Source organism: Acromyrmex echinatior, chromosome 3, assembly GCF_024713525.1.
Source record: "Acromyrmex echinatior isolate Ae372 chromosome 3, ASM2471352v2, whole genome shotgun sequence".
In the NCBI taxonomy this organism is placed as follows: Eukaryota; Metazoa; Arthropoda; class Insecta; order Hymenoptera; family Formicidae; genus Acromyrmex; species Acromyrmex echinatior.
Window position 1 is genome coordinate 22,389,764 of NC_141854.1, and position 23,211 is coordinate 22,412,974.

Genomic DNA, 23,211 nt, shown 5'->3' on the forward strand with positions numbered 1-23,211 from the left:
AAATAGGACGAAAATAGAAAATCGCAATCAATGAATAAAGCACAATAAAATTAAAGAAACGTATAGGCACACCGAATAAAATCTTTTTTAGAAATGGCTTAAAATTGATACCAAATAAAGAGCTAATTTTTCCAAGTTATGTCAAACATGACAAGTTAATAGCATGCACTTGTTTCAAAGTAGTTTCATATATTATCCAAGTACTATATAGAGTATCAATGGTGATATCGATGACAACGACGTATGATGATAGTGGAAACGTTGCTGATAAGGACAATAATAATTAATAGATAATGATTATTAATTAGAATAATAATTAATAGCAATAGTTAGAGTAATAGTTGGAGCAATAACCGCAATAATAATTACGACGATATGAGAATAATAATTGTCATAATAAAAAATTATTTTTAATAATAGTAGTAGTAATAATAAAGTAGCAATAGTATTAGTAATAATAATTCTTATTATTACTATAATAATGATAGCGACATTAACGTTTCTTGATAAAATAAAAATAACTAGATAACGAGCTATCTTCTAGGTAATAATGCGAACCGTACGTCTACTATTCGGGCAACAGGAATAATACTATTAGTTAATTAACGTAATTTCTATAAAAAGAAAATAATAAGATTCTTCTGTTAGTGTATTTAACGTTACATTATACATATATATTTGCGTGTATGTATATATATGTACAAGAGGATAGAGTTATACATCTGATTTGCATCGTGAAGGTAAATAATATGAAGTATATAATTGTGTGTGCAAATGTATACTCAGTGTGCAATGTCGTGTTGGATGTTAATACGTTTATTAACGAGCACCAAAAAGAACGGTGCTTTTTGTCTGTTCACATATATATATTTTTTTCATATATATATTTATATATGTGTACAACCGTGATTAAAATTATATATTAAACCTCTTTAATACATTTACATTTACTTGTTTCCGTCGTTCTATATAATAAGATACTAATCGGGGATCCACGGCGGCATTGAATTAATCGAACACTTTTGGCATTTCTTTTTAGTCCCGGTATTTCTCGTAAGTTTTGTAAAATGAGGACATTCCTCGACAAATTGTATGGGCGTGCGTTTGTACGTGCGTTGCGTGCGCACTCATATTGTATGTACGTGTGTGCGCACGGAAATGTCTCGGCTTATGTCAATTCGCGCTCGTAAGAAAAGTCCTTGCTCGTCTTCGTGTTCCGCCAAAGTTTTGTCTATATCGCGACGATCCTTTCTAACAAAAGTTAAGTCCGTTCCGCGTGTGACTCAATCTTCCGTTTAACAACTTCGCAGCACACACTTGCTCGCACTCTAGTCTACATTTCTCCATCTTTCTCTTTTCCTACCTTTTAGGGTTGGTAAAAGATGTTTTTTTTTTTAAGAACAAAACACTGTGTTTTTTAAACATGTTTTTAATACTCCATGCATGCTTTAAACAGTATTATAAAAAAACATGTTAAAAACATCTTTTAAGCATGTTTTAAATAGTTCAAAACATGTTTAAAACAATTTTTACCAACCCTGCTTTTACCCTTTTCTCTCTGTTCCCAGTCTGTACACTGGCAGTGTTTCTTACAGATCCTTTGGATTTGACTTGGCACAAACAACAGAGTTTTTGTAAAAAAGGCACTATTTTTGTAAAGCGAAATAGTCTTGCTCGAGACATCCTAATTTTATTTTCCGCGAAACACACAGATCTCTATCGGGTGGAAAATATTGATGAGAATATAAGTTCGGCGCGTGACCATCGGTTTTCATTTATTCATAGAATGATTTTGATCTATCTGTCGAAATTCAACAAATGATATATGTACCATTCGAAGCCGAAACTGTATTGTGCCTTTGTTTAAAAAGGTTTAGCTGTGTGAATATGTCGAATTTGAATTTCTTTCTCTCGGGGAGGAAATAATTATCGTCGAAATCTACAGTTTCATCACACGATCTTACACGTACAAACATGTAAACGCAATTTAATTTGGGAATTTTTATATCCTGCTATTTATTATATTCATATAAAAACAGTCGTCAGTCTTATAAAGTTTTAGTGCAAAAGCATATACATTTTTTTGCATATTTCAAAGTCTGAATTGTGCGAATATACTCGCGACGAGGGAGGAAGATGAAATATGCGTGGATGTCATGTTAAGGTGAGAACGATCGCATGATTATAAAATGAGAAAGTTTCGCGGAAAAAAATAGTTGTTTTACTATAAATCACGATCAGTTTCATACACATTATATAACTATCGTAATATTCAAATTCACCAATCTGGCGAATAATCGAAAGTGCTTTTCGTGCTTTTTACTCTCATAATATTTCATTATCTAAACGAGTATACAGATGTTCTAAAAGAATGTATAACAGTAGCAACTTCTTCATATAATTTATATTGAATTTTCATTTTATTCTTAAATAATCTAAAACGCATTTCAGCTTAACTAAATTTTTTTTAAATGTCACCTTTATTGAATAAGTTTAGTTTATAAAATTCAAATATTTGAATATAATAAATATTTGAATGATTTGCAAATCAATTTCAATAAAATGTCTTAATTCTATGTCAAACTCTAATTAATAATAATAATTATATACGTCAACTTATACCAATCAAATTTTCATTATGCAAGAACAGTTTTACTTCCTAATCTAATTGTCGCTATTGGTGTACACTTTTCTGAACAGCTATATTATCGAAGTTGACCATTAGGTTGTCTTGCAATTATCTATTCTGGTCCGCATGAAAAAATGATGGTGCACCAATGTGCGTATGTTAATTTCTGTCGGTTTAAATACGGTCGTCCCGATCGTAGTCGTAGTATTAACGGGACCAAGCGTTTCGTTCAACTGCGATATCCAGCAGAAAATATGAGTTGTGCAATTTACGATTCCGAGTGTGAGTAATTGATCACACTGTCCGAGCTCGCTGCTAAAGTTGTAAACGCATACAAATATCCAGTCGTACGGGTTATTAACAGTCAGTGGTGTACATTGTATAGTAATTGTATATATATGGATATCAAAATTTTGAAAAGACGTCTACATGATCAAAAAGTGCGTTTTCTGCATATGGTAGAATAGCGTCGAAGGTGGTAAAGGAAAGAGACTTTTTTGCATCTTCGATACACATCTGCATCCTTATGGGAAATATTTGAGATGGTTACAACCATCTAAAAAAGCAGTTATATTCGTTATATTGCGTTCGCTCGATTTTGTTCGCATTTGTTCACAGTTTTTATATTCGAGAATAAAAAGAAAATAAGTTACCTTGATTCGTGATAATAGAAAATGTGTAGAGCTGTAGGCGTGTCATCTACCCTTCGCTCGATCAGTGAACGACGTACGGCTCCGAAACAGCCTTTTTTTTTCAATAAACTCATCTCATCACAAATTTAACGTGAAATGCGGTTACATTTTTATTTATATAGAACGAGCTTGTTATCTTAATCCTTAGAGATTTAGTCATCATTCAACGTTAAATGTGCGATAAACATATGAGCGTTTTTCCGCATACTCTTTCGCTCTTTTATTTTATCTCTTTCGCACTTTATTTTTCTTTCTTAATTCATTCGCGGCACATCTCACTCTATCATGGATTTTACTCTCACTCTTCCTTTCACTTTCCTTATTTTCATCGAGAGGTTTCGATTCGGACGTTAAAAATATAAAAAAAGAAACGACAGAGAAATCAACAGACGTTATTACATTGACACAGCCAAATCTTTGTTTATACATTCGCTTCATCATGCTGTTCCTCTCGGATACGTGACATGGTTGCCAGAGCCAGTTTAAGATTATCGTGATCGCTGCAATTAGTCCCGCCTGATCTTCGGATCCAAGCGATTGAATTATCTTGAATCGCAAAATTATCTTTGATCGCAAAAACTAATTAAAGAAAAAAATTTGATCTATAGATCAATGAAAAACATTTTCTATTGAGTCATTTATATTTTCCTCATAATTTTTTAAATTTACGGCCAATTTTCTAATGCATACATCTAATATATACAGCTGCTCTGAATCATGCTTTACATAAAATCCGACGATGTCTTAAACTAGCTCGGTTCATTTCACATGGTGACGGTGCGCTTGCGGTTTTTTTCTTTTTCTTCTTAGTTTCTTGCATTCCTCTTGCAGCCTCACATAATTAGGAAGCAATGATCCTCATCCTATACGAATCCTCTCTTCCCGCTCTGCCTTCTTCTCGCCTCGTTTAACAAACTCAATGAACACTTGGTGGATATTGCGTTTATTGGTGTACTGGACGATACTCCGTGATCGCGACTCGCGGAATTGAGGTCCTTTGGCGAATGCGGCGAATTCCAAACGTTCATTCCTGATTAACTTTAATTTATCGTTATCGTAAAGAGATCGGCGATACCGGCTAATAAAAGCGAAAGCAAGATATCGATCGTAACAGCAATGAGATTGTAGACAACGCGCGTTTATACGTGCGTGGAGATATGCATCGATCATATTCGTCTCTTTAACTTCTTTAAAATTAGAGATTCACCATACGTGCGGCGATCCTACTTGGTCACTGGGAGTCGTCCAGTTCACTATCCTTACAATATTATTACTCGCTGATTGGCTGACATGCGTTACAATCGCAGATGGATACATGTCCTTCGCATGTATATAACTGCAATAATCTATTAATCTAATGTATCTTATTTATAACAAACACTGGCTTTCCGTGACTGTGTAACTCGGGAGAGGAAAGGAGTATAACAACACACTACAATATCAGTGTTAACGAAATGGATTCACGCGAATTATATAATCTTAATGCGAGCGTAATATATCCTTTTCGCGTGCATGTACAAAAAATACAACGCGTCTCATTCAGTCCGTTAAAAATGTACATGCGGAAATAATAATAATAATAATAATAATAATAATATAATAAGAGCAATAATAAAAATTAAAATAATTAGAGTAATCATTATGTGATAATAATAGTAATAATAATTGGAATAATAATACTTAGCGTCGTTATTATTACTACCATTATCATTATGTATACGCATATATAAGCGTGCCTACGAATATTTATATATATAAGAATGAAGTATTTCATCCATATATACATTAGCAGTATCTCTCTCGCTTCCTCTCTCTCACATATTATACAACACACGCAATACTGCACACATACATACATTCTCTATGTACAAAAGAGTAAACAATGAAATATTACACCGCTCATTAATTTTGGATCCCCATTCTCATAACGAGTAATATCATGGAGATATATCGGAGAAACCAACAAATTCTACAATCGACATAAAAAGTACTTCATCACTGCCACGTTCGTCTTAAATCGTGGCGTGCAAGCCTTTTGTTGCATCATACGAATCACATTGTGTATTCATCGCGTATCATTACGAACAAGATACTATCAATCCTTTCAGTATAGTAGAATTCAGTCGAAAATAATTCTCACTAGTCGAGCGTAATAAAGGATTTAATAGCACATAGCTATTAAATATATGCCGAAGAATTTCAAGAATTTCGAAGAATCATATATTTTTAAGAATATAAGAATGATTTTACGTATTCTTCGACTTAGTCCAGTAAGTGTTTCACAGCGGGTAACTACAGTTATCCTTCATGTCGAAAGGATTAAAAACAATCTTTTGAAAATTAGCAAAATTGTCAAAATTTAGATTAATTTATAATGCATTATTAATTTTTACATATTATTATTATCTTGACGTTTCACATAAAAATGTGTATATATACATCTACGACTCAATATTCAATTTTTATTTAAAATTGAATTTACTATCTATTATTTATTATTTCCATTATTACCACTCATACATATGATACAAGTGACAATTATGAAAAAAATTGCAATTTCTCGGCTACGTATTTAATGTTACTGCGTCGCAGATAGGAATTATTTATGAAACATCTGTATAATAATAAATTACAAATTTAATACTGTATTATAAGCTAATTGTTCAAATATTTAAATCGACGATTGATAATCAAAAAATTTATATCGATACAATTTATAGTGTCGAAATTATTTTATCACTTCCGGATTCGGATCTCTATCACGATCGGAAATTGATTTTTAAAAAGAAAAAGGAGACTTAGTGGAAATATTGGATATAATATTGCTTTCTTTAAAAAAAAAAAAGATCATCAAAATTATACCTAGATATTATATACCTTCAATTATTACTAGATTTTAAAATTGAAGGAAAATCCAATTGATTTCCATTCTCCCATTTGTGTATATTATAAGACCCACTTATCATCATTTCTGCACTATATCTTTATAAAAAAAAAGGTCATCAAAGAAGGTCAAAATACATCAGTCAGAGATTTTTTTCATTTGTTAAAGAACCAGAGATTTGCCTAAAAAGCTGGAATCTCCAGCCGAAAATCGAAAAGGTGGCAATCGTGATCTCTATTGACAGTCACGAAAATTTACTCAAAATCAATGTTTAATAGTATCTCATCGGTGGAACAATATATCGATATATATCGATATATATATTGTTCCACCGATAACACGATAAATATATTTATTTCCTCCCTGTCAACTTTAGAATTAGCAGCATAATCTTTCATCTATCTCTTAATTACAGCGTCTCGATAGTAAAAAGGTAATAAGTAATGATAGAAACAGTAGCAATACTCCTACCGATATCAACAACATTAACGTAGCAATTGTGGCGGTAATAAAAGTAAAAAAAAGAGATAAAACGTGATGGATCGCTTACTTTATAAAGTATGTTTAAGGATCTAAACCTATCGTCCGCATGTATGCGCATATGTATGTTAATATATATGTATATATCTCTCTATGTATGTATAAAGGTTCATCGCCATCGTACAAATTTTCAGTCTGTTTCGGCGACACCGCGTCAAATTTTTCTACTATTATACCCTTCTTGCCGCAAACAACGAGAAAACAACGATGTCCCGTGTTCGTTCACGCTATCGACGTTTATGAACACGCGCTGGCACATCTCTCTTTCGGAATACACACGCGCTTCTTATTATGTGTGTAAAGTTTCTCAACATTTACTAGATGTTATTATCTATATATATATATATATATATATATATATATATATATACACATATATATATACACATGTATATATAGAGTTCTCGCCAAGTCTGTTGCAGTCTCGTGTTTCATGTCGCATTGCTCGATACGTCGGGAAAAGTGAAAACGCTCGCACTCGCGTGATAACCATTCGCGTCGCTCCCTCGTGTTTTCAAGCTAGATAGAAAAACTTTACAGACGTTCGACAGCTCACGACGGGAGAAAATTCTCCCGGGGGATGACATCGAAGCGTGCGACCGTTTTTTATTTCCTAACAAGAGGCGAGACACACGACAGCAACGACAGCGACGGCGGTTGCTATAATACTCTATGTAGTAACAAAACTGAAGAATCCGCGAGTGTCGAGAATTTGTGTGCTACTTGCGTGTCTCCCAACACGCTCATTTTGGTACACGGTAATAACGCAGGACAAGGTAACCCAGGGTCCGGAAAACAATTAGGAACGCCAATAGTACTGCCGTGTTTGCCCACAATGGTAGACCAGAACCCTTGACCCCGCCTTGACTTTCCAAAATCGCGGAAACGGGTATCGTCGTACCGTTTCTGCACTCGGCGAATTTACTCGGCTGCGAGCATCTGTTGAGAAGAGATTATTCGCTTGTCAGTATAACATTGTTTAAGAGATGATTTTTCATCGTATGTTTTACGCCATTAGAATTCAATAATTCATAATTTGTCATTAATCAAGCAATCAAAGAATATAACTTTAATTGCGTACGTATAATTTTGCGTACTTTGTTTCACATATCTACATATTTATTTTTCGTGAATTATATTTAAAAGAATATTTCCTTTACTTGAATTACTTTTTCTTTGAAAAAAAAAAACAATAATTTTTTCTTGCAAATTCTACATATCACCGTAAAATCCAATTATCATTTTCGAAATTCACTAAATTTTACAGTCATTTACGTCTGATCTATTTCTATTCTGATCTTTTGTTAAAAAAAAAATATATTATCAATTTTTTAGTAACTATTATTCATTTCCATGAAATAAAATTTTTATTGCAATCACAACATGAAAAGACAGATAAAGATGTAACAATATATAAATAAAAAATATAATCTTACGCTATCGGTTCGCCGACACCGAATTCCAGAATCTGCATATTTTGATAGGCATAATGCATCATACTGATGTACCTAGCCCACGCTAGCCATGGTGGGACCGACGTCGCCAAATAACCGCCTAAAAGCTGCGTTGAGAGTGTGTAGAGCGCAGACACGGTGATGCCCACTTGCAGATCTTCGCAGCAAGCGCCCACAAAAAATCCGACACTCTGCAAAGCATCATAAAATTGAGGAGCTGGACGCAATAAAACCGACTTATGTCGAACGATTGAATAACCGGCCATCACTCTCCACCTGGTCGATACCTTTCAAGAATGGCGTGTTATATACTCTCGTGTATTTTGGTGCAAATTCCCAATCTCGGCTCGAGATAAGCCGAAAGCGCTTGAAAGCGCCTATATATATTTAGCACTTTCCAATAATGTAAAAATAGTAATAAAACACAGCTGCGATTATCGATTACGTATATTACTTTCAATATAAACGACTATTGGAAATTTATATTGTGTGAGGAATAAATATCACGCTTTCAAATCAGAATCCTTCTTCTTATGTAAGTTTTGATATTTAGGTGCTGTATTAAATGTGTTGAGTATAAATGTGATAAGTAGTTTCTTTTGATTTCTTTCTTTTCTTTTGGTTTCTAATTACTACAATAACTTTTTGAGAGCAACAAATGGCTACATTTTTTTATTCAATTTGTACACAGTTTTATATCTTTTTTTTCGTAAAAGTAGCAATAAGATAGAACTATTATCATTACTTTCCTTCTTCTCTCTGATATAACGTGTTTTAAAACAAGTATCATATATTTCAATAAAATGCTCATGTTAGACTATTTTACATTATTTTACATTATTTTACATTATTTTAAAATAAATATGTGCGAAAATTTTGATTTAAAGTTTTTGATTAAAATCTTGATTTTTATTGACTATAATTATGTACTTAATGTACTGATTTGATATTCAGAATTTTTTTCCCTCACTTTAACAAATATTATCACATTACATTATCAGAAAATTAAGGGCTAAAATCAAATTTTTTATTGCTTTTCTATGAGCGATAATTGAAAGAATTATCTGATAGATCAATGTTATGATAAAAATTAGATTACATCTTGAAGGTTAATTACACAATTATTAGAGAAGTGGTCGATATGCTTTTGCGAATTTCAATCCAATATCTGAACATTGTCCAAATCGATATCAATATTCTTTCTATCTCTGTTAATACGTGTATACAAAAGTAAACATTCCGATACTTATCAATCCTTGTGTATATAATTATCTTGCATATAGATAATTATCAAATTTCCCATTACGCTTTGATATATACAAGTTATTGTTTATTCACAAATTTCGATCCAGTTCAACGTTTCAATGTAACTGAATGGAATATTTAGATGCATAAATCAATCCAAATTCTATTAAATTCCATTCTGAATCGAAATTTTTGTTTCTAAATGACATAAAAGAATCATTTATCCGATATTTATCTAATATTAGATACGATCGAACAGGAAATTGATATACCTGTGCGACTACAGTGTTGAGTAGCAAGAACGCGAGCAGCGTGATGAAGACTGCTATATTATGGAAGCCCAACATCGGGTAACTAATTATATGGTAGACTGCGGGCAGCGTTATCGTCAGCGGCAGCTCGCCCACCATCTTCGCCAGGTAGTAGGCCGAGAGCCGATAGGATCCTGACAGGCGTTCCTTGTTGATCACTTCACGCTCCGGGGGAACTGGAAAAATATTGTCATCATTATTTTCAGAATCATCCCCACGTAGGATTTATGCAGGGTACGTCGCGCGTCGCTTATAAGTTATAACAAGTTGGGGATAATGCTAAAATCGGTTTTACGATCAATCCATTAAGAGCGATGCGTTTAACGCTTTATTTCGGACTGTTTCCGCTTCCTGCGGGATAAGAGATTATAAAATGACAGAATCTCAATCTTTTAGTAAGAATTTTTCGTCGATAATCGACGTGCGTCCATGTTCTATTTTTTTCTTTTTTCTTCTCAACTTTGGATTTTCAAATCTCGGATAGCAGCACCATGATTTGTTTAAAATTTGATTAAACTTGATACAAATTACAAAAGGCACGTTTCAATCTAATGTCTTAATTCATTATTTCCGAGCATTTTTTTCCGTTTCATGTTATTTTGTGAAAAGGATATATATTATTATTTTTATATATTTATTATTTTACAAGCATATATTTGTGTCTGCGCGCTAATTATCGGAGAAACATGAATTTAAAGACCTCCTTTACTGAACACATATTAGGTCATGGCATTCCACACGTGCTAATTCTTGATCGAACATTCTCCGATCCTTTGATAATAAAAGTGAGCCTTACTGAACGGCTGATCAAATATGATAAAGCCCAATTATTCAATCAATTCCACCTGGTATTTTAAAATAAAGTTGAAATTAATGAAAAAGTTCTGAGGGAATAAATTTCATTAACTGAAAAAAAAACTTTTATGATCGAATGCTTCAAGTTTTGAATTCGCAAATAAATATTTTTAATTATTAATTTAGACAATTACATTTCCGTGTACTATTTTGTTGGCTCGCCACAAATTTGATATTTTATAACTTTGTTTTATCCAAATGTCTAATTAATGCAGGTATTGTCAAGATAATCAATCTAGCCTCGACAATAGATATTTCCTCTTTGTGATGGAATTTCAGTTACAAAAGCGTAAATGAGATTTAACTCACAGCTTGTGAGCGCTCCAAAATGTGCAAAAAGCATCCAGTATGTGTTGCTGAAGAACATCCACCCCTGAATATCGTGAATGGCTGCTTCAGTTCTGGGAAGACCCAGCCATAAAAGTCCAGTTAGAAGCCCGAGAGCTACCGTTTGCAGCCAGTGAAGACGCGACAACATTCGTGGTCGTGCCTCTTGAAAATTTCTTTCCGATAATACCTGAAATCAAAGGGGAACGTTCTGTTTGTACAAATGAACGCAGAGTTTTGTAGAATCTCGTCGTAAATTTGCACCAAGTTGTTAACATAACGAATTAAAGAGTTCATTTGTGTAATTCTGATTATGTGCATAAAAGTTTTTCGTAAAAACTCAGGACAATGTTTATGTATTGGTCTACGTAACGTATAAAATTGTAATATATAAAATTAAAATATATGGATTATTTCACGATACATCAATTTTATAATAATACATGTTACACACGCACACACACAGAGATTAATATCTCCAGAATGACTCGATTATACCAGCGTCCGTGAGAAAATAGAACGCAAAGTTTCACAATGATTTCGAAGGTCTTTTTAAACAATAACTGTGATACATACAGAGTGTCTCGGACATCGCATGAAAGGCTGATTTTCGGGTCGGCATTATACTTATTGTTTTATGATGTCTGCCAGGTCAACGAAACGAACAAAGAGAACGAAAATTTATGTTCCATGTCTCCTCAGTTTAATAAATATTGCTTATAGAATATTGAAGGACCTTGAACGCTTTGACTTTTTCTTTCTCACGATAACAAGAGGTGATGGAGAGCTACTGGTAGGCCGCGAAGAACGCGTGGTTCTGCCAAGTAAAAGTGATGCAAGTGACGCGTTCGTATTCGTACGTAAAGCGCGGTTGCGAACGGACATACCGGTCGCGTGGTAATTATCCGGATATGGCGAATCGTGTAAACGCGTCCTAGTTCTTCTCTTTATGCTCGATCGGTCTTTTTCTTTCTCAGCAACATTCATGCACGCGCGCTCCCCTTTTCCTATCTCTCTTGTGTATGTGAGATTCTCGATGATGTCGCGATCCACCTACGACACGATCGATGACGCGTCCTCCACGAATAGGTAAACCGGTACACATTAGTCTAGATGCATTCGTTAATCGGCATCGCGATGAATAATGCGGAGCATGCCGATTCGCTTTTTTCTTTCGCGATGCGTCATGTAATCTGACTCGAAGAATTGATTTGACTATAGCGGCTACACTTTCATCCGTCGCGAAGGATACACTTTGGAAATTATGAATAATTATGTTGGTCGTCCAAGACCTACTATGCCAGTTCTCAGATATTAAGATTCAAAATGAAAATAAACTGTTTCAAGAATTACACACATTTTCATGATTTACATAAATAATTCAAAATGAAAGAATTTCAATGAGTCAAGTTTCAAAATATGAATAGAATATGATATGAATAGACAAGAAAAAATTGTTTTTCTGTGAAAAAGATAGCTTTTTAACTTTGTTTATATTACTATGTTTTTACATTGATATCTGTTGTATAATATTTGTTTAATATTTATGTTGATATTATAATATATAATAATATACCTACATTTATAATATACATTAAAAATAATAGTAATTTATTTATTGTTTTTCACCTTTTATTCTCAAACACAAAATAGTGCGTCAAATGCGAAGATAAAGAATGCTTAAGCGAGTAAAATGGCATTGTATTCGGTAATTGTTGCAAACATTCGTAGGGCATACTCACTTTGAACTGCGACCAAAAACTGGTGGGCCATTGCCAGGAATAGTCGTCATCAGCAGAACTTGCGCTGCTACTGGCGTGACTTTGTGTATCCAACCATAGTGTACGGCCTTCGTCTTCCTTCACTGTAAATCATCAGGGAAATGGGTGTTTAGAGGAGCTTTATGAGAATTGCATCGTCGATAAATATAGATAGGCAGAGGTACACAATTAAAAGAAAAAGGACTTTGTTTTTTTTATTCTCTCTCTCTCTCTCTCTCTCTCTCTCTCTATTCTATGTGTATATATATAATTCATTACAGTTTCTTTTATCATGATTAAATGTTAATGTAACAAATTCATATTATTCAATTATTGTTTTTACATTTTCACGTAATATTTTATTATCTATAATTTTTTTCCATCATATTGAATTTTCTTTTCTTTATAGAAATAATTCTTCGTTTAACAGTCTCTAATGTAATTATATTAATGTTGAGAATATATTTAAAAAACTTTATAAATTTAAAAAATTTTAAAATACAGAAAAGTACAATAATTAAATAAATACAATGCACGAATGCATAAAACTGATTCTCACTTACAAATGTTTTATGATGGGAAATAGAAAAATTATATATTTAGTCTTTTAGAGCGTTTCGCAGCTATTACATTTACTTTTGGCAAATTTATTTTTGACTTTTTTAAATATTTAATATTATTATAAATGTAGAGAAAAAGAATACTTTGTTTCTCTTATTCCGATTTAGATTGATCAAATCTTTTAATATTATTCGTTTAAAAAATAGCGATTTTTAAATATTTTTTATTTGACTCAGTTTGTTATTTGTTATCGAAAATTGAATCGAGATGATTCTGAATTACTTATTTCGAACAGTCCATGGATATACTGTTCACTGCATGGATATGTAATTACACCATCAAAAGCGGAAAGATAAATAACTCTTGGGGATTAGTACGCGTCATAGAGAGCGCTTCACGAGTTAAAGACTAAACATTCAGTAAATAGATTCAATCAAGTTATCTATTTTAACAGTTCATAAAGCGGCCCTTTTAGAGTTTGCCGTAGGGCGGACGCAAGATACTTGATCTTTGAGCAAGTGTGCGCTTTAAAGGGGCACATCGGAGCTATAACGGTCTGTCTGCGGTCCAGGGGAAAGTCTAGGTGTGTATACATTTAAATACATATATCGCAGGGCGAACTGCATACTATATAATACCGTTGTGGCTGATGTGGTGCTCGTGATAATGAATGAGATGGTCACAGAGCGGATGTTGGCTGGGATTATACTCCGGGCGAAGTTCCGGTGGGCAGTCAGGTCCCTGTCTTGCAGTTCTCGCTGCGGCAACGATGCGATCTCGAACTTCCTCTGGCCCCTTTATTTGTTCCACTGAAACAGAAGCGTTTCATACAACACCGAGCTCTCTTCTCAATCGACTCTGACCAATTCACGTGAACAACCGTTTCCCACGACATTTCACCAGCAGTTATTTAAAAAAAAAAAAAACACAAATTTGTGATAGTAGGTGTATATATTCATATTTACAAATTATTTGTTTTCGTAATGCAAATATTTTAGGAAAATATTCTTTTATTTCCATATCATGCATATTTGTTGCATTAAAAAGACACTATTTGTGCTATATGAAATTAACATTAAATATAAAATATAGAATGTGTACGTATTATTATAATTTTATTTTTGTAGATGTTTCTTTTAATTTTTTGCAAAATGAGTAATATTTTTATGACATATATATATGTATACATAGAACTATATAATTATATTATATAAGAAAAAAGATTATGTCGTAAAATATAAATTAGAAAAATATATTTAAAAAATTATAAACAGAAACTGATTTTTTTCAAAGATCACAAATTTTATGAATTTGAAACAGTTTAGAGAAAAATAAAGATCATATTTGTTAAGTATATAAGTTTATTCACAGATTAATTAGTTAATATAATAAAGTGTGCTTACGAATGAAGTCTGCGGGGTTGTAATGTGGCAATAGAGTAAGTCCTATTGTAGAGAAGAATCTACCGACATTCGTCGTCGATCCGTAATACGCCACCTGACCGTTACTCAACAGGAGAAGCTTACTAAAACTGTGGAACATCCTGGAACTAGGTTGGTGTACCGTCACCACAATACTTTTACCTTCCTGCTCAGCATATTTCTTCAACCGCGAGATCAATGCTTGTGCCGAATGTGAGTCGAGTCCACTCGTGGGTTCCTGAAAGATGAAAGATTTTATAAATTAGCGATGCAATTATAATGTTAAATCAATGTTCGTTTCTATCAATGTCGATTAACTTTAATCTTGGTTTAACTTACTTTTCTAGTTCTATGAATTAGAACTATCTTTTCTAGTTTTAAGAATTAGAAAAAAATAAAGAGTAAATTAAACTGAAATTAAAGTTAATCTACACTGGTAGAAATAAACATCAAAAAACTTTTTTTAAACAAAAAATTCACGTAGAAAATTAAATCATATTATTTATTCTATCACTTATTCATTCATTTTTCAATTTATAAATTGTATATAATATACAGATCCGTAATTTCAAATATATTCTATTTGAAGAATTTTCTTTTTTACAATTCCTTAATGTAAAATTCTACGTCCGAGCAGGAAAAAACTTATAGGAAAGAACTGAAAAATTTTCAATCCTACATTATTCGTTTTATAGTTAGATGAATTTCGTAAGTTTCTGCATAAGTTTCCAAGTTATTTCAACTTTATACAATAATTTCTTCCAATTGATTAACATTTAAAAATAATTATATTACAGAAAGAATCCGTGAATGTAGATATATGTTTCGTAAAAAAAAGCTATGATATAATATAACAATTATTAAATCAATCATGCATAAATATAATAAAACTTAAATATATGTAGCTTACAAAGAAAAAATGTAGGAAAAACTTACGTCAAGTAGCATTAATGATGGATTCGTGAGTAATTCGCAAGCTATACTCGTTCTCTTCTTTTCACCACCGGAAATTCCCCGTTTCAAATAATCTCCAATAACTACACAAGAAATATATTATTTTAAAAATTAAAGAAATAATGTCTAATATATTAAATTACAAATATCATTTCGTAAATATAGAAATCTTTGGAAAATATCATTTAGGAAGTTGAAAGAATCATTTTATATTGTTAATTTATATCATTTAACACACACGATTGTGATATTCATTACAAAAAAATATATTAAAATGTGCGAGCGTAATATAATTGCGAATGTTAAGTATTTTCGCGTGGAATTAACGCGCACTGTTTTCTAATTTCTATACGCGATATTGCGCTACCAACAACTAAGTGAATAATACACGAAAATAGTACTCGACTGAGCAACGAGATACGCGAAGATCCGTCATACGAAAGATATTGAAAATGTAGGCGATCATAATTACCATGTCACGCATTTTACCGAGGCGGAGGAAAAAAAGGGTATTTAAAAAGGTTCAGAAGATACGACGCGTATGAGACAATAAAGGCGTCAAAGGCGTTTTATTAGCATAACCTACGTCCGCGCGGTCGCAAATAACAGAATTACGAGCAGATATCGATGAAAAATCACCGCTGAACAATAAAGATAAATAGTTTTCCCATCGGATCTTTCCCTTTCCCTCGGCGGCGTTGGCGTCCAACATTCCCGGTGCCAATATTCGGATTTGCTAACGTCAGCTGGAACTATAAACGAGACACGGGGCGAGTGATCTCTGACGCGTGATAAATTATTAAACTTCGTCGTCGTCGCCGTTGCCGTCGCCGCCGCCGCCGTCGCCATCGGTCGCTCACGCCTTCGGGGCACAGGAAGAGAAACGAATGCATAATTGTATGCGGGGAATAATATTTTACGTCACATACGCGACCGAGGCGGTCGAGAAGCCCGGGGGTTAACGATCGAGGAAACCGTTTATCAACCAACCGACAATGAGCCCGGCGCTCTGTTGCAGCAGAGATACGCGTACTTTCCCTCGTTGGTATTCCGGAAAATGTCACCGCGCTACACCACTTCCGCTACATTCGACGTTTCTATACGTTCCTATACGTGGCTCCGACAATGAGTGAGACGACGCGGGATGATAGCAAATTCGCAAAGTCTACTTCATTCGAATAAAATTCTAAGATCAATTAAGCTGCAGTCGGCAGGCTTTATTTCGACAAAAGCAGTTATCTCAATGAATATAATTGAATATAAAAAAGAATGTCTGTAAAATACAAATTGGAGTCATCAACGGATAAGATAAAGTCTTATTCTTCGAGATCTGATTAAGATTAAATGGATTTCTTGCTTCTTGCGGATTTAACGCTCAATTGCCAATAGCTGTCTAACTTCTGAACATTAAGAAGCGACGTCCAATCCAATTTGCTCGTTAACGAAGGTTGTATATTATTTTGAGAAATGATGTCTCGTCCAATTTTCTCGTTAACGACGGATCTACGTCATTCTGAGAATCTCACGACATACATGAAGCGCGAGACATGCATGTAGGTCAGCTTGTATATTACTTGGCTCGTTTTTCCTACATGCATATTTCGATAACGCGCCCATAGCTGCTTGACGCTTGGACGACGGTTCGATATTTGTGATCACGGAAATTGTCAATCAAAATGCTAAACCAAGACGGATAGTCACGGTGACGATAACAGTAAGAGTCGGTTGCAAATTACACGATTCACCTCTGCCTCGATTTACGTTATAATCAGTGCTAAACATCGACAATTCGGGGGGTTAATTATATTTATTGTATATTTGTAATGTGAAAACCATATGTCGAATTTTATAGCGCGTATAAGCGACGAAAGTGATCTAAACAATTCAGTCTTCATCTTCGATTTTAGATTACTTTAAAATATTTACGTTTGACTTACAAAACAACGAAGTGGTAATTTATCGCATGTATATACATATATGTTCTCTTTTAACACTTTGTCAAGTTGATTTCGATATCCGCTCTAAGAAGCCCAAATGAGTGACTATTTATAAAATATGTGTATAGGTAGATTAGAAAACTATACAAAATATAATTCAAAAACTAGAAAAAATATATACTATATATTATTTATTATATTATTATAATATATCAATAATAATATATGTCTTTCAAAATATATTATTATAAATATTTAATAATATAATTTTAGATGGAACAAATAAAATTGTTGCAAATCGAAATAAAATATTTCTTTTACTACTAACATGTATTTGAATAAATCTGCTTATATTTTGAATAAATAGATATAAAAGTAAAAATAAATAATTCTATTTTTAGTGAATCTAGTGTATCATTTTAATAATATTTTATGATATTTTTAAATATTGTTAAAATATTTAATAAAATTATTAGGTGTTGGAATTAATTCGTAGCGTTTTTTAATGAAAGAATGTTATTTATTTCACATGATTTATTTCACATGAGCATTAAAAAATACATTAATGAAAGTACTTCCCATCACTTGTAAAACGCTACGAATTAATTCCAACACCTAATATTTCTAACCGGGTAAATGAAACCGTTATCTATAAATGAGTAACGGGACCTTGGAAATTCGCGCGTTACCCAGATATGATGAGTATATCATGCAGTTAAAATGTTAATAAATGCAAGTTCCCAAAAATCGCGTTAAACTAAATTTAACGGTATCCACTATCCACAGAACGACACGAATGTATCTCGATCGAGCGTGTTATTAGATCGTATAAAGTAATAACGCTTCTTATAACGCTGCACAGGAATCTCGAGCCGCCGTTGTTAACATCGTTGACGTATATAATCGTTGACGCGCAAACGTACTTTACGACTTCGACTCAGAGAAATCAAGCGAATTACGATATCAGTGGAATCCCCGACTGGTGATTCCAAATCGCGTGATTCCGCGAGTCTAAAAACGTCGCGGCTTGACATCGATCTTTACGGTTTCACGGCGCGCGCCGTGTCGTACTCACTGGTGTCTTGGCAGTTCGCGAGGTCGAGGACCTCGATGATGTGGTCCACGCACTGCATCTTCTGGGAGTGTGAGAGTGCGTCCGGAAGCCTCAGCCTCGCCTGGTACTGCAAAATTACGATGCGATACAAACTGTTACAAACGTGCTGATGACGTGGTCGCGCGAGCGCGTGTAAGCGGCGATCGGTTTTAGCGCCGTCCGTCTGACGAGCCGCGTAAACGCGCGCATTAAAACAGCAACGTAAACAAAACCATGCCGCGCCTCAGCGGCAGTGCATCGCGGCTGGTGGATGCATTTCCGTTTCGTAATATATCCAGGCCACTTTGTACTATTATTATACTCCGGTCGGTTCTAACGCGCCGCGGCCGTGCCGGGGACGCGCCCGTCATAAGCCGTTAAGTCAATTACGATGACGCGTCGATTGCGAAATCACGGGCTGTTTTTACCTCGAAAGGATGTCCGAGAATTAGTTAATTCGAGAGTATTAGCATGGGCGTCTCGTAAATGCTGTCTTATTTGACATCTTTAAATGTTCGACAGGTGCCAAAGAATAAACATACGAAAATAAAAAATAAACATTACAAACAATATTAATTTACAATCTAATTCAACATATACATATTTTTTAATTGAGACATAAATGAATTTAAATTCGATTTTAAAATATTTAATCCAAAAAAGGATTAATGACGTCTGCTGCGACAAATTCGAATTTTTTTTCGTCAATTGGCATAATAATCTCGCAATAAATCTTGGAATAAATCAATAATTCATCTTCAAAGTGATCTTATCTTTTTGAAATTAGGTTAATTCGATTCAGGTCTTTTTACGGCGATTAATTATATTTTATCCTCATCGGTGGAAAAAATTGGCATAATCTAGTATCCACAATGTGTGGTTAAACAATGACTACACTATACCGTTATATACGCAAATAGATATATATTCAATTTATGTTCCGTGTATATTGCTTTTATTATAAATGTTCGAAAATCTAACAATTTCCACTGATTATATTTTGACAACGGAATAAAACGGATAAAAAATGTTTTATTTACCTTCATAAAATATTCCTTCAATATAAAAAAAATATTGATTTAAATCAACATGTTATAGTTGTAGGAATATAATTAAAGCTGCTTGGGAATGCTAAAACATTTGGGGTAAAGAGCTGTCCGGTGGAATTTTCCGCGATGCAAACACGTCAATTTCGTACGCGTCCAAGAATGTGTCGCCGCACGGCTTGATGTGCGATGATGTTATGGATCGCCCTTTATATCACAATCAACAGCGGCTACGCGTACGGATATACGGACCGGCCGAGACGACGACGTGCCGTTTCTCAACGTTCATTCTCCTCGTGCCGTTACACAAGAGGGGGCCCGTTATGCGGAGAGAGAAAGTGCGGCCGATGATATTGTACTCGCCGGGAACACAGTTATGTCTAAATAAAGATAACGACGATACCCGGCTGTGAAACCGGACCGCGGAAAAGTGAACCTCTTCTTCTGTTCTCCAACAGTTTACATTCCTGTCTTCGAAACGAAAGGGCCTTTTGACGAGGCCGAGTTTTTAAGAATGCGGACAAACAGCGCGATCTTCTCATTTCTCGCTTAACTTCGGGCAATCTTCTTTTTTTTTCTTTTCTTTTCGTTTATTAATATTAAAATTACATCATGTGTTGTTAACATGATTAAGATAAAGTCATTTTGCAATTTTGTCATAATTTCAAGAATTGTGAAAAAATATATGCGGATAAGATACGTAAGAAAAAATCTATGTCATATCAATAGCAACAATTGTTTCTTAATGAAAAGTTTCGAAAGTTAACGAAAAAGCTAAATATCCATGAAACACATCTTTATATATCTGAACATTAATTTTATGATACTAATTACAAGCATGATTAAAAACGTATGAACAATGATATTACTTCACAAATCTTCTAAATACATTTACACACAAATACTGATAGTACGATGATTTTCGCGCAATATTTTTCACTGCTTTCATTTATGTGTATCAAACAATTAACTCGCTCGAGAGAAAAGGTCATAAATAAGCGAGACGTTAAAAGACTCATTATCTTGCAAAATCACACAATGGTCCCCAAAGAGAAACCAGCCTCAAACTTTGGGTTCGTTAGATAGACGCCGTTAGATAGACGTAAAACACAACTGTTCGATAGACAACAGTAGCGAGATCGTCGCGATCGGAAAGGGAGAGGAAGCGGCTAGAAAAGAAGGCAGAAGAAGAGGCCTCCAGGAGAGAGAAAGTGTCATCCCGCTGAAAGGAACTACACTGCGGTTTTACCTCTCTCTAAACAGCGCGGTATGCGCGCGTGTAGAGGCGGCGCCAAATGTTTTCGAAACCGTAAGACGCGCGCCGCGGAGCTCTCGGCGGTTCACTGACCGAGTTATGACGTCACCGCGAGAGATACGACCTCCCCTCCTCCCCCTCGACTCCGCGAACCGCTGTTCCACGCTAACGGTCGCGGCTAGACGAACGACGGTTCGTTGCGAGAGCGTTCTGTATCGCTATGCGTGTGACACGCGCGCGCGAGTGGGCGTCGTGCACGTGATACTTCTATTTCATTTTCGTTTTTTTTTTACATTTTATGTTTTTAATTCGTACTGCATTGTATATTTTTTATAACAATATTTATACTTTGGAGGTAAGAGAAAGAGAGAAAAAGAGGAATTTGTTAGCGGAATATAATTTAGATTTAACTCTGATTCCGATTTGCTTTTCCTCTTTCTCTCTCTCTCTCTCTCTCTCTCTCTCTGTTTTTTTTATTATTCAATCACATGTTTTTGCTTGGTTTCTAATAAAATCATGTCGTAAACAATTTTACAATTTTTGCAATTTTTTAATGTTTGGAAGAATCTCACTAAATTATTCTCAATAAATATAGATTCTCTCAATAAATATAGCGATATCTGTATCTATCTCTATTCAGATGTTTTATTGAAAGTTTTGCCTCGACAAGACGTAGAGCAGGATTGTTTTGAATTCGACCATTGATCGAATTTAAATTATTTACACTCGCTTTCAATGCGCGATGACGACAGACAAACAAAACTTGGGTATTTGAATTTAAACTGTATGTAATCTCTCATTGTTAAACGTTCTTCAATATATAAATATATTCATTCGTTATATCATTACATTTTGAACTTACGAAACAATGTATTCTTAGACGAATACTTTATCCGGGAATATAGAATCAATATGTATCTATTTTTCTCTCTACATTTTATTTTAAGACGTTAATTATTTTTATAGTTTAACATTTTATAACCATAATTGTCTCAAAAGACGAGATTCTTCCTTGCACATTATCACAACTTTTTCGATTATCTCGAAGAATTATTAAAAAATTATTGACATTATTTAATTATCATGATTTTTCACAATCTTCATTGCTGTTAAGGATTAAGGACATTTTTTTTCAATTAGTACATGTGCACGAAAAATTAGAACACTCTTAATATCGCGCAAGATATAAAACGAAAAAAAAAAATATTAAACGTAGAAAAGAAAGTAGATATTACATGTTTCCGAGATTAAATATAAGCTGCGGGACATACTACGAATGCTTTGAAGTATTGAGCAATTCAGAAGAAAGAATTTTCTAAATTAACCAATCGAAGAATGCTTCGAAGTATTTGTATTATACACTGACCATACCCATAAGTTTTTCGGTTCACCTTATTACGAGACTCTCTGTCTCCAGATTCGCAATGACTCGCGACGCACAGGTGCGTACCGGCATGTTTATTCGATCAGAGTGGCTATAAAGCGACAAAGCTTGCGTCTGTCCGCATCCGTTTTCCGCCCAGACCTCTTAAATCCTCCAAGTGCAACGGGGCGCGTTGGCTCCTAGCCCGAATTTGCATTCCCCGCGATCTTTGCGGTACAGGGTGTTCTCCTAATTCCCGCTTACTTGGCGCGTGGGCTGTGATGAATATCGAGTGAAAGGCACGCGGTTGCCCTGGCACGCCCGATGCCGGATTTTCGTGGAAAACGAGGAAACGCTACGCTCGTTTCTGCGTTTTGTTCTCTTATTTCTGGGTACTGGTACAGAAATGCATCCACAGCGCTGTCACATTTCTATCGTTGCGCTCGTTTTTTCACTGTTTATTTCATTGCTTATATAAGTCCTCGAGACACACACGCACCTCCTCTAAATTTTGCATACAAATAAATTATTTTTATCCCAACATCACGATCAGCCGTGCATCGACGTACCATTGACTATTTGGTTTCATCGTTTATTTATATGTATACAAAAGTTAGCGGGGCGCACAGTGGCGATCTAGACTCTGAATAATCCAGCGTATACAGTTAAATATTCTGTTAAGCGCAAGATAAATATATATAGTATATTCAGTATTCATTGCTATCACTTGTCAAATCCTTTAAAGTAAAAATAATAAATAAATGTGTAGTATTAAAATATTTCATGAACATGATATATATATATATAATACATAGCATAATATATCATTTGAATTTAAAAGTGACACGAAATCTCACTCTCGCGAGTTTCTTTTACAAAAATTT

At 34.2% G+C, this 23,211-nt stretch overlaps 1 protein-coding gene across 2 annotated transcripts in view; it reads right to left on the bottom strand.

The window, feature by feature from the left end:
- Nucleotides 1-1,348: 1,348 nt before the first annotated feature.
- The window catches only part of E23 (ABC transporter G family member E23), a 138,178-nt gene continuing 116,315 nt past the window's right edge, over nucleotides 1,349-23,211 (bottom strand). For both annotated transcript variants that reach the window (XM_087404464.1, XM_011051538.2), the window contains 9 exons: nucleotides 18,646-18,751; nucleotides 15,616-15,716; nucleotides 14,662-14,917; nucleotides 13,897-14,067; nucleotides 12,680-12,801; nucleotides 10,920-11,127; nucleotides 9,717-9,931; nucleotides 8,182-8,390; nucleotides 1,349-7,684 (listed from right to left, as the gene is read on the bottom strand). In XM_087404464.1, the coding sequence (XP_087260590.1) occupies nucleotides 7,489-7,684; nucleotides 8,182-8,390; nucleotides 9,717-9,931; nucleotides 10,920-11,127; nucleotides 12,680-12,801; nucleotides 13,897-14,067; nucleotides 14,662-14,917; nucleotides 15,616-15,716; nucleotides 18,646-18,751 (1,584 nt within the window). In that variant the 3' untranslated portion in view covers nucleotides 1,349-7,488. The remainder of the gene's footprint in view (nucleotides 7,685-8,181; nucleotides 8,391-9,716; nucleotides 9,932-10,919; nucleotides 11,128-12,679; nucleotides 12,802-13,896; nucleotides 14,068-14,661; nucleotides 14,918-15,615; nucleotides 15,717-18,645; nucleotides 18,752-23,211) is intronic.